The sequence below is a fragment of the Crinia signifera genome, chromosome 3, assembly GCF_055691185.1.
Source record: "Crinia signifera chromosome 3, ASM5569118v1, whole genome shotgun sequence".
Classification (NCBI taxonomy): domain Eukaryota; kingdom Metazoa; phylum Chordata; class Amphibia; order Anura; family Myobatrachidae; genus Crinia; species Crinia signifera.
The window spans coordinates 205,088,079-205,101,417 of record NC_139219.1 but is presented as its reverse complement, the minus strand read 5'-3'; the positions used below and the strand labels follow the sequence as shown (position 1 = coordinate 205,101,417).

General features: G+C 41.3%; 1 protein-coding gene across 19 annotated transcripts in view; it reads right to left on the bottom strand.

Annotated features, from left to right (window-relative positions):
• Positions 1-13,339, bottom strand: part of DST (dystonin) — a 522,642-nt gene that overhangs the window by 179,190 nt on the left and 330,113 nt on the right. For 15 of the 19 annotated variants that reach the window (XM_083177288.1, XM_083177291.1, XM_083177290.1 and 12 more), the window contains 8 exons: positions 12,606-12,746; positions 10,937-11,143; positions 8,988-9,131; positions 8,298-8,531; positions 6,864-7,016; positions 4,641-4,874; positions 2,694-2,972; positions 1,101-1,640 (listed from right to left, as the gene is read on the bottom strand). In XM_083177288.1, the coding sequence (XP_083033414.1) occupies positions 1,101-1,640; positions 2,694-2,972; positions 4,641-4,874; positions 6,864-7,016; positions 8,298-8,531; positions 8,988-9,131; positions 10,937-11,143; positions 12,606-12,746 (1,932 nt within the window). The remainder of the gene's footprint in view (positions 1-1,100; positions 1,641-2,693; positions 2,973-4,640; positions 4,875-6,863; positions 7,017-8,297; positions 8,532-8,987; positions 9,132-10,936; positions 11,144-12,605; positions 12,747-13,339) is intronic. The other 4 variants (XM_083177302.1, XM_083177305.1, XM_083177304.1 and 1 more) reach the window with 1 other exon arrangement.

Genomic DNA, 13,339 nt, shown 5'->3' with positions numbered 1-13,339 from the left:
CCCTTCATAGGAAAAATATTCTGATTTTTTAACACCAAAAAAAAATTTAACACGCTTTAATTTAAAAGATCACATTACAGTTCACCTAAAAAAGATGACGAATGCTAAACGGAGAATCATGGCGAAAATCAATGGAGAAAGCAGTTCTCCATTTGAGCATTGAATACACTGTCGGCGAATTCCACTAAAAACCCCATTGAAAATCACAGGCGAATTGTGGAGAATAATTTTACGGCGAATCGGCAGACATTCGCTGTTCATTTGTGGCGAATTGCATCCATTGAATAGGGAGAATTGCTTTTTCTAACAGAAAATTCGCCGTAAACCCAGCGAATTGCCAAATTCACTGAAAAAAACCGGCGAATCTGAGGCATTGAATACTGGCCACAATGTACAATTTTAATATATTAAAATATTCAACGCAGCCCCGCTGGGCATCCTAGTCACATTGCTTTGCAGTGAAGACACATTTCCAGTGCTGCATGGCGTACTGATGCTAGATGTATGAATACATATCTATATACTGAGGTTCGTGTATAACAAAGCGACATGATTTCCAGACACGCCTTTGGCACCAAGCGTGGGATAGGTGTATGTGGAAACAATAATGATGAGATGACATTACATATGGAAAAAACAATAAGTGATCTAGCTATAGATGTCAGTAAAATAATCAGGACCCCCTGCACTTGCTCTCGCTGGCCATTAGGATTAATGTGAAGTAATACTGGGTAACTATGAATACATAAGGACTATTCACATATGTAGTTGTTGATTCACCATAGAGCACCATAGATAGTGCCAGGATAATGTGTTAGATAGGACTCCATTATATCTGTTTATTGCTTTTTTAGCTTTCAATATTTTGATGCAAAATGTCTGAAATTTCTCTTACAGTATGTACTGTTTTACAAACCGATATAGGTAGAGTATGGTATTTATTACTTGTATAAAATGTATTTAATTACCATTTAAACTGTATCTAATAACCATTTAACATGTGTTTCTGTTCACATAACTAAAGCCCACAGAACATGATTATTCCCATTTATGGTAAAACAAGCAGAGGTTGCAGAGACATAATGGCAAAAGTAAAATACCTTTGTATGCAAAGAATTGAAGCTTTCTGAAGCAACGTCTAGTTTGTCTTGCACCATCTTGCAGGTCTCCATGGTGCTGGCATTATTGTTGTCTTCAACATCATCCTTACTGCATGATTTGGCAGCATCTAGTACTCTCTGCCCAGATATGGTGATGTAACGCAAGTCCCCTTTGTGACAAATCACATCTTCTGAAAAGTTTTTTTGTCTTTGCAGCTTGGCCACGATACCTGCAAAATCGTCAGCCCCAGTTTCCAAATGTTGCAGTTCTTGCTTGGAGTATTGCAGCCAATTCTCAAACTCATTATAGTCCGCCGTAAACTTTTCCAGCTCCTCTTGCACGGTTTGGATTGCCTTCATTTTCCGTTCAGAATCACACAGAGCAGACTCGTACTGAGCTTTCAGTGCTTCTATGTCTTTGTGGAGCTTTTCTTTCTCTTCGGGATGGAGGTGACGGCCCTGTTTCTCCAGCAGCGCTTGTGCTGACTGTGTGGCTATTATAACCGCCTGATGTTGAGACACAATTTTCTCATGCTGAGCCTACAATTGATATTATAAATGTAAATATTATTAATTGCTTAAATGAAAAAAAATGCAGCAATGGGGGTTATTCAGACCTGATCGCTTCTCTGGTAAGCGGATCACTGTGATCACATAGCAGCTGACTCAACAGAGTGAAATCCTGCTCTGTGTAAGCCTGCAAATGGTTTGTGAGAATATCACAGGTTCATTCGCAACGTACTCACCAGCAAATGACTTTCCCAGTATGTGCAGTCTGTGCATAACCCAGAACATACTCTGCTAGTTCGGTAGAAACAGGCCGATTGGGATCGGAACGGATGTCACCCATTCTCCCTGAAACCGCTTGGGCACACCTGAGTTTTTCCTGACACTCCCAGTAAACTGGCAAACACATTGTGATTAGAAAAGATGCTGGATTTTATCACTGGATGGCATTGCACATGCACGCCACGGTCTGTACAAATGCACAGTTGTTCTATAATTGCCTGGCCTGTGTAATCGCACCTCAGCGATCAGGTCTGAAAAACCCTCAATGTCAAACTTCTTTTCTATTGAGGAATGTACGGCCTGATTTAGAGATATATACAGAAATGCATTCACAGCTGGGAACGGTACGCAGGAGCTGTGCAAAAATACGCAAATGTTACTGGTGTATGAATTTGTATCAAAACGATGACAAGCAGCTTTGCAAGTCATGGAGACATTGTAGCTGCATTCAGGATCAGTTTCAGACATACCCCAAACAATTGCAACACTCCTGCATTCTTTAGAGATTTACTGGATCAGAGTTACTTGGTTCTTAACACCAAAATTAACGCCACTTTGTATTTATGTGCACATTTCTGACTATCCATCTCAGAATCAGGCCCTTGGTGATCAAATCTCATTACTGATTGCTGTACACTAAGAGGCTCAGATGTCAGTGTCACATAAGTGGATATGAATGTCATCTCATTAGCTCACATCCAATCATTTCATGCCCTCTTCCAACAGGTATGACTCCCAATATTTCCCCCTGGACAATAGTTTGATTTGGCGAAGGCATCCATCACAAGTAACCAGTAACCGTACCTTTACTTTTTGATACTGGCTGCTTAGATCTTCTTCAGACTGATTCTGCTCAGCCATAATGTTAGATTTCCCATCAGACTGTATCAAGTTACCATTAACTTCTTCCACTCCATCCAATACAGACTGGATTTCACTTTCTTTGTGGTAAGTTCCATTTTGCTGAATTTTAGGTTTCATCATTCTGTTTCCATTTTCTGCTTCTTCATCAACGTGTGAAAGCCAATTCAGTAAGCCCTCAATTTTGTTTTTACTTTCTTCCAACTGCTCTACAGCAGCAGACTAGAAAAAAAAATCAACTGTTAGTTGTAATTTAATCACACAAAAAAAACAGAACATGAATAGTAGTAGATTTAAAGCAAGACATTTTCTTTTTTAAATGCAAAAAACTGCTTTACACCCTGCAGCACAATCAGCTGGATGTTGGCACTTTAGACAAATAAATAAGAAGTAGATTCTGATTGGTTGCTATGGGCAACATCCCATCTTCAATAGAACTCCCATTTTTAAAAAAAAGCAATGGTGTTGAACAATAATGCAGGGCAGCCTGATGTGGGTGTCTTTTTTAGGGATGCAGACGATTGGTTGACAGTGTCTAGGTTAACAGTCAATAGGTCTACACTAGGGTGGCCTATCCCGGGATCGGTGGGATTAGGGGATTTGGCCTCAAAATGTCCGGGATTTCAATCCCGGGATTGGAGTATCCAATCCCAGGATTTCGGGATTAGACTGTGCATGTGCAGTCTAATGCTGGGCAGCGTCTGAGCACTCGCTCAGACGCTGCCCGGCTGTTCCCAAATCCTGACCCCTGCGTGCAGCCTGTGTAGCGTGACAGTAGAGGTCACGCTGCGCAGGCCACACCGCCCAGTCTGATGCAGCCTTCTCCTGTGCCCGATCCCTTCCATTTTCCTCCGCACGCCCGCCTCTGCTCCTCTGCCCGCCCGCCTGCCTCCTTTACATGCTCCATGCACTGCGTCTGCATTAAACATCCCCTGTCAAACAATTAACATCTAGGACCACTCACAAAACAAAAAATGTGTTCTGCTAATACTGTAGTTTGTGTTCAATTTACAAATCCTGCAAACAATACAGCATATATAACATATAACAGTATGTAACTGTATACAACACTAAAGTGCGACACATGTATTATATTGCTCTAGAGTGCTAGACACTGCAGACGATGTCATGATATGGAGTGTCACACAATACTTGTTTTCAGGGTCTTTCAGAATTGTCCGCATTGTGGATCGATGCACCTGACCACACACGTTGCCATCAAGTTACATCAATTGTGGCTGAACTGGGGTTCTCCTAATGGCACAGTCCTTTGGTACGCTGACAAATATGTACTGCAATGACCCACAACTTAATTATCAGACTGTGGGTTATTGGGTGCATGATTAAATTATATAATGGTCCAATCCTTCTGAAGAAGCTACCAAAGTGCTTACTGAGAAAGTTTGGACCATCAGGTGACTAAATATTTTTGTGGGACCTTTGCACCCCATTTTTTAAAATCTATACAAAGGAATCAGAGCAATGAAGCTGCAGCACTGGCTCATGCCTGCAATGAATAGTTGATATTCTTTCAGCTGATATGGCAGTTACTTTCAGCTGATATGGCAGTTACTTTCAGCTGATATGGCAGTTACTTTCAGCTGATATGGCAGTTACTTTCAGCTAATATGGCAGTTAAGTGCTGTCACAAACTACACTGATTGATTTGAAACTATCATTAATTATGTTTGTTACAAAACTGTCACATATATTTCTTCAGTTAGTAATTCAAATTCTGTCATATATTCAGTGCTCCAACAGCATTAGGGCACCCAAACAAGCAACCAATCTATATGGTATAATATTAATATCCAATATAAAGCACAAAGGATGTATAAATAAATAAGTGAAATGCCAAACAGTCACTATAATAAAACAAACACAAATGACCTTTTCTGTTTCCTGTTTAATAGCTGTGGTGACTGCCTTTTCTAGCTCCTTCTTTGATTCTTCCGCTTTCTTACGCAGCAGTTCAAACTTCGCTTTAGCCTCCTTCAGTTTCTGTTCAATGATGGCTCTCTCCTCTGGAGAAAGCTTATCTCCATGCTCTTGCAGGAATTTCTCAGTGTTTTTAACAATCTCCGCCAGTTCACTGGCACCAGCTTGCATATCTTTCTGTAACTCCTACAATTTAATGAAAAAGAATCACTCAATCTTGAACAGGACATTGTTTGCTTAGAATTCGTAAAATTGCATATTAAGTTACACTAGTAGGGGAAAGGGGAGAAAGGGGTTGAGTCATCTGTCAATAAACAGATGTTACACATTTCCCTAAACTACATACAGTATAGTACGCATTATAGGACAGTGAAAATGCAAGTTTATATGTGTCATGAAAGATCACCAATATTCATAGCCACAGGAGTTAATTAGAAAAGTACAGCATAATGAATATTATGAATCATGGTTTCATCTAGGAGTGCCAGTGGAATGAAAGAGGATGCGGAATAATATTAGGTCCAGAAGAACTCTTTAGTCTTTTTAGGTTCTAATTTGTCTTCTCTAGGTCCTCTCTCAAACCAGGTCTCCCTCCTTCATGCTTTTCCCTCTCCCTGTAGCAAGCTTGCAGATACAATTATTAGACCAGTGAATGTTCACAGAAATGTTCTTATTTGTACCTATAGTATACAGTCACCTTGAAAAGGCCGGACATACTGTACATCAGAGTGACTGCTCCTGGTCAGAGCTGAATTAAGTTTGGAGCATGATCCCCAGGTCCAAGGTCTGCACATCATTTAATTACAGCAGCAGGGCAGAGCAGGACATCAGTGCAAGCGGGAGTAGAGACGAGGGAGGTGGCATCCAAAAAGAGCAGGGCTACACAGCACTGTGAGGTCAGTGCCAGCAGCACAGTAAAGTTGTAAGGAGCTGCTGCAGTGATGAGGACTTTCCAATGACCAGCCTTTAGGGTAAGAGGGACTCATGGAGATGGCACTTTCTGTATGTATGCAAGTCCCACTATGTATGTTATGTAGGTATTTGTATATATGCGTGTGACTACTGTATGTGAATGTGTGCGTGATTGGATCCAACGCAGCAATAGGACATGTGTACATAGATCTTGTGTGATCCCCTGCTGTATGTGAAAATGCACATACAGAAAGTCAGTTTCCACAGATACAGACCCTGACCTCAGCACTCCCAGAAAATAAGGACAACACAATCCTGTTTTCTGAAAATGCTGCACAGCTCAACCCACCCTAAATAATGGCACTTCTGTCTATAAAACAATATTCCCATTTACACCAGCATGTCTCCTGAAAGTAAATAACAGTTGCTGTCTATTCCTTCAATTAGCCCTTAAATAACTTCCAACTGATTTGTGGGGGCTATGTCACAATCAGCACATTCGTCCTGATCTGCGGGCAGTTAGTTCAGACTGGTGCCTCCAATATGAGTGAGAGCAAACCTTCTCCCCTCCCACCTTTACTTAAGCACAACATTCCCATCAGGGTGTTTGGCCATGGCCAAGACCATGGAAAAGCCATGGCCATTATGTCACAGTCACAATGCCAGTGTGTTGCAGCAATGTCCCTTGTCCCGATACACCAACTGCAATCGGCAGATATGTAGAGATACTTTCTGTAGCAATAAACAAACAATGCAAAAAAGACTTCATATCTGTGATCCTTTCCAATTGGCATTGCAGACCAAGGGCCTGATTCAGAAATGTACACTATTACAACTTTTATGCAGTTGTCCAATGTTTTTATAGCTGCAAATGCGTGTCACAAGGTGCAAGCATCTCAATGCCCCCGTGAAGAAACATTGATTGACAGTTAGGTGCCATTAATGGACAGTAAAGAAAGGTAGTTAAAAAAAGATTTTGTGTTATAGGTGTCAGGGCCAATGACTATGTTCTTACATGCACGTTCACTAGTATCAGCATCTTAGTTCCTTCGCCAGTTCTGAGTAGCCATAGGTTACTCACATGGCCAATAATAAATTGATCTACAAATAAAGTAGCTTCATTGTAGGCAGATACTGGGATTTGCACACATTAAAGCAGCTCAAAATTTACAATGGCTGAAAAGTAACCAGGACAATCGGATCAATATGTAATCAAACAAATATAGTATCATTTCTCCTCTACAAGCAAGTCCTCTACAATACCTCGTATTCAGTCTGACAGTGCTGCAGCTCAGCTGGGCTGTCACGTGCCGTCAGCAAGTCTTGTTGACCAATCAGTCGGTTCTCTGTTTGTGTGAGCAGGTCACATATTTCCTGAAGCTTCTCCTTGTGCTCTTGCAGCTGCACCTCCGCATCCTACAGGAAGTACAGAGATACTAGCTAAGACTCTGCTTGGTACTGCAGCACCTAACAGTCACAGAGCACAGTATGCTGTAAACATGGCAGCAGTGGATCATGGTTTGAGCAAGGTGACTGGATTGTAGAAAAGAAAAACATTACATTCACTCCACAGATTTGCAAGTAGGCCAAGTTGAGAAAGGTTTGACCAAAGCTTGACCATGCACATGTTAGAGATGGTCATTCGGATGCGTTGATAATCCCAATATCCTGTTATCCTGGAACCTGTGTTATGCAGTGACGCAGAAAAAGAAGATATCAAACAGAGGTTAGATTGAAGATATGATTGTTAATGCATGATGCATATGTAAGGAGGATTTGTATGGGTTTCACTCTATTATGTATAATACGCCTGCCCAACTGTCAAAAAATATCTATATATATCCTATCTCCCCCATTGTGTAGAACATGGATAGTTTTTGATGAATGGAGGGGACCTTTGAATCTTATGGCACAGTATAATTATCAAGCCACATACTACGTATGTGATGGGTCTGAATGTAAAATTAGAAGAAGCTGACACAATAGGGGATATGTTTAGTGTTTCATATATATAGTTATGTTTTCAGTGTGCCAAACTTTATAGAAAATATTTTGGTATTTAGAGACTTATGGGTCTAAGCCAATGAGAAAGATAAAGGGGACTTAGATAAAGTACCAGCCAACCAGCTCCTAACTGTACCATGACAGTAAAGAGCTGATTGGCTGGTACTGTACCTCTCTCCATGACTTATTACACACTACACAGACCCCAATATCTCTACACTGGGATTCCTCTCTCCCACCTCTGGGTTAGTGTTGCTCACACAGCTGCCATGGGATTTAACAATACTGCAGACTTTTGAGAACATAGTACCATAGGGCCTCATCTAATGCCAACCATTAAATTATTAGCTGCCAGTCCTACAAAACAAAAAAATATGTGGCATTTTGCCTTAAAATTGACAGGTAAGATGCTTGTAGTTAGAATTACCCCTGAGCACAGTACGTACTTAGAATGCTGTATATAGAAGTTAGAGGTACAGTCAAGTCCCTTCAAAGCTGGGGACGCAACAAAAACTTTAAATGACAAAAAGGCCACACATGACTTGGGTTATCCTTAAACGCATCATTTGTGAGCTTCATGCTATTTCCCACCTAAAAAACAAATCTCAAACTATTTTACTCAACGGCAAAGTGGCCCCACAAGAAAACTGCAAACAGATATTCTGCAAGCACCACGTGCAGTGAGAGGCAAACCTTCTGCTCATTCATGTCTTGTGCTAGCAGCAAGTGACTTTTTAAGGTCTCGGTGTGGGTAGAAATCTTCCCCTGAGCATCCCGGAAGCTCTTTTGTGTTGCATTCAGTAATCTCAATAGCTGTTTGCTTTGACTTGGAGAAAGATCTTGGGCGTGTTCAGATATGAAGAACTGGACATCAAATGCTGTCGTCTCAAGTTCAACCTTCTGCTCTGAAAGCTGCTTGCTTATATTCTGTAGGTGAAATCACAGCAATGATGTTGTTCAGATCATTTGTAAAAAACTCTTATTTCCCTAAATATTACCACCTTCCTTTTTCCCTTTTACAGTAGACCTACAGTAACCTTCACATTTCTTATCAAGGCTCTACGTACCAGGCATCTAACTGTACATATGATAAATGTACAATATTATATGTTGTCAGGCATCAGTACTGCATATATAACCATTGGAGCAGAGGGCTAAAATAATAATTACATGACATGGGGCTAGATGTACTAAGCTTGAAAAGTGATAAAGTGGAGAGTGATAAACAGCCAGCCAATCAGCTCCTAACTGCTATGTAACAGGCTTTGTTTGAAAAATGACAGGAAGGAGCTGAATGGTTGGTGGTTTATCATTCTCCATTTTATAACTTTTCAAGGCTTAGTACATCTTGCCCATGGTCTATGTATATTTTCTGTACTGTACCTTCATAGACTGCAGAGTGTGCTTCACCTTCTCCACATCATTTATGTCCAGTGAAAAGTCCATAGATGTGCTCTTGGTGGTCATCCATTCAGACAACACTTGCAGTTGGTTAAGAAGGTCTTGGTGTGTTGCTGCCAATTTAGCCTGGAATGCAAATGAATGGAAGCTAAAATATACTGTAACTACACAGTTTTAGTATAGTAGCACACAGAAACTGTGGGTGATACTTTTACACTACTGCACAAAGGTTATAGAACACCCTATTTAGCCAGTATTTATTTACATTTTAGAATGCAAATACAGTGATTAAACTGAAATTGTACAAAGATAAGTGTTAATAACTTGATAGAGATTAAAAAATGTTTAGGTTAACAAATAATGTCAATTTCAGAGATATATAAAAGGCCTTTTCAGGGAACAATTAATGTGATAATACCGTACACCGATTCTAAAGAGGATTGCTTGAGTCACTAAGCGGACTATTGAAGACTGGGAGGAGATATTTCGGACTGATGGGCTCTTTTGATGGGTCCCGTCATGCAATACACACAGGTCTTTACCTAGTTAATCAAGGTTTAATCCAATATTAAAATAATGACGCAAAACATAACTTCAGGCGTTGCCAGAAATACCTTAAATGAAAACAACAAGACCATATGCTTCAAATCATGGGATGGCCAGAACGTTCTGCAGACTTAAACACATTGAGCTCATTTGGAATGACCTGGGCAGAAGAGTAGAAGCAAAGCAGCCTACAAGCGCTACACATTTGTGGAACCTTCTACAGCAGTGTTGTAAAGAACTTCCTTAGCCATAGTTGATTTCCATTGAAGACAAAATGCCAGAAGTGTGCTTGGCGGTTATATAGATGTGTCTTCATACAACCTTGTTGCAGTCATGCCAAACAGCCCATTTTGGGATGCTGTGCTTCCTGAGAACCTTCTAGCAATGGTAGTAATTGTATCACACTTTTTGCCAGAAATGTGTCTTAAAAGCAACACAAAGCAACTAGGATGCAATTGGGCGTACGAGGAGACGGTGCTGATTCATTTGATATATGACATTTATCTATGTGCGACTGAGTGTCTGAATCTGTACACAAGTTCTACAATGTTCAGTAACAGTAGCAGCTGTTTTCCCAATACAAGTCCTGTTCAGTTCAGTATACAGACACAGTCACACACAATAAACAAGTGTCATATATCAAATGAATAAACAGTCCCATTGTGTGTTCTAGTCACATTGCATTGCAATTAAGATGCATTTTCGGTAGAAAAAAACCTTCAACACTAGGAGAGTTGCACAGGATCTGGCTCACTGACACCAGCTAGATGGACACACCTGTAACTAAAAAAGGTGTCTACTTTGCAAAGATTTAGGTTAAAAAAAATTCTAAAGATTTAGGTTAAAAAATCTTTTTGTCTGCAGTTCTTTTTGTATCAGACACATTTTAAAAGTACCACAGGTGGAGCTAACTATGTCACTTGTGATTCTGTGTGGAAAACGTGCACTGTTGGGGGTACTTGAGGACCAGGGTTGGTACAGATTTTTTTTTTTACGGCACCTAAATACTTTAGGCTGCTAGGTTTAGGGTGCTGTTATTCAAGAGAGCACCCGCAATGTATTGCATCCAATCAATAGGTGTGTGCCAGCAGTCTATAGCCTGCAGAGCAGGGAAAAGCCCTCTATGCTCTGCAACACACACACACCCCCCCCCCCCCCACTGCAATTTTGATTTCAGTTTGAACACGCTTCACCCAATCTAAATCTCTCTTAACATGTTGCATCAGCCCCACCTGCAGTGCAGCATAATTTTGTCCATTAGAGAAAGATTTTGCTTTTGTGAACCATGCTAAATCAGGCACATAACTAGATAATGCCTAGTCCTAGTGACTAGTACTACAAGTAAACTTTAAGTCAATATTAATATACTTATTTATGCATCTTACCATTTCGGCATCCACAGCAAATGCAATCTGTTTTGCACGATCTGAAGAGATTTCACGAACTGCAGCAAAGGTTTTCACTAAAGTGTCACTTAACTCCTTGAGATGCTCTCCTGGAAGGTCATCAGGCACAGACATTAAGTACTGCTCTGCAAACTTCACATCTTTTGTCAGCGTAACATGAAATGCAACCAGTCTTGATTCAAATGACTAGAAATAAAAATATATTCAAAAAACATTTCTTAAAATGAGATAAATAACCTTGAACAAAAAACTGTCATTTACAATTGTTATTTGAGGATGCACCAACTGAAAGTCTCAATACTCTAAGGCCAGTATTCAATGCTCCCGATTCACCTTTTTTTTTGCGAATTGGGCTGTTTTCATTCCTTGCAGTGAATCTTTTTCACTGAAAATCTGATTCACCCTATTCAATGTTCACTGTTTGCCGAAAGCGAACAGTGAATGCCGGCCAGTTCTCCGTTTCATGCTCGCTGCAGTTCGCTGGTGTATTTCAATAGGGTTTTCACTGGGATTTGCAGAGAGTGTATTCAATGCTAGGATGGAGAACTGCTTTCTCCCTGATTTTTGCTATGATTCACCGTTTTGCATTTGACATCTTTTTCAGGTGAACTGGAAAGTGATCTTCTAAAATAAAGGGATTTTGGGGGGTTTTTTTGTGTCAAAAAATCAGAATTTTTTTTCTGTGAAGGGGCATGCTATTTTTATTCATGTACTTATTCATATATTCACTGCTCCCGCTCATTACATATGCCTAGCGGGAGCAGTGCAGCAGCTTCCTAACCCAGTCCCCTGCCAGCTTTACAATAGTGTGGTTTATTGTAGAATAGCAATAAAATGGCAATGCCAGCAGATCCTTAATACCTGTAGCTTTCCAATATCCCACACTTTGGTCCCAAGTTGCATAACATCTTGAGCTGAGCAGATTATACTGAGGAACACTGGGGACATCTGGACACTTTTTACAATAATCCTTAGGGCAGTATTCAATGAGGCTGATTCGCGATGTTCTACGGCGAATGTGTGCTATTTTCATGCTCTAAGGCAAATCTTTTTACTGAAAAAGTGATTCACCCTATTTAACATGCACTATTCGCTGACGGCGAACAGTGAATGACGGACAATTCGCCGTCTGATAGTCGCCGCAATTCGCTGAGGTTTTTCAATGAATCAGATGGCGAATGGTTTTCTAAGTGATTTTCGCTGTGTGTCACCATGTAGCAATCGCCAACTTTTTATGGTGAACTGAACTGTGAACTTTTGCCCTCTTTCTCCCCACAGGTGTCCGGCTCAGGCAGGGAGGCTTCCATCTCCCTGCCTGCCGCCGTCCCCCAGTTCCCCCTGTTCCCTGTGGAGCTCGCCACAGGGGTTAAGAATCACTGTCAGGGGCAGTGAGCCCCTGCGGCATTGAATAGGGCGACAGGGAGGGCTGGCAGCGAATACTCCAGCCCTCCGGAACACGGTGACTGTGCAGTGAATCCTAAACAGGATATTTCTCATTGAATACTGCCCTTAGAATCACCTAATCAACTCTGACCAGATTACTATCATGATCATTTTTATGCCACACATGCAGCAATGCCAGGTGAGCCCACAATCTATTAAATGAGAGACAACTGATTACCACAGTATTATTTGCGAACATACGTACCTCAAGTTGCTCAAGTTGTAACTTTAAAGTTTCCAAGTTGTCACTTATGATTGGTTGATTATCTAGATGCAATTTCTGATCTTGAACAACAGTCAAATGTTCACGTAATGTATGACAACATTTACTGAATGTCAAAGCATCCTAAAATAAATAAATATTAAATATAAGTTATCACAATACATGAAGTAAAAGTTACATACCGTATTTTTCGGACCATAAGACGCACTTTTTCTCCCCAAAAAAGTGGGGAGAAAACTGTGTGCGTCTTATGGAGCGAATATGCTGGTTAACCTAACGCAGATGGAGCACGCCGGGTCTGCTCTCTGCTGCCCGGCAGCAGAGCCCAGCATCTCAGAGCGCCGGCAGCAGACTCCCCCGCTCCCCCACCTCCTCCTTACTTAACAGGCACAGAAGATCCAATATGTTCCGGATCAAGCACTGCAGCAGCCGGGGACAGAGTGAAAGACAGGGGTACGCACTCGGCAAGGCAGGAAGTGATCTGGCTGGGCAGCAGGGTCAAGACAACAGCGGGTCCCTGCAGTGTATGTGATATCAGCGGCGGGGGTCCCTGCAGCGAAGGGGAACTAGTATAGCATACACTGCAGGGACCCGCTGCCGACCTGATCCTGCTGCCCAGCCGGATCGCTTCTTGCCTTGCCCAGGTAGGAGGGGGGAAATTACGATATATGATGCCTCATTGGGAGGGGAGAGGATGCCTGGGGGGGAGCAGGGCC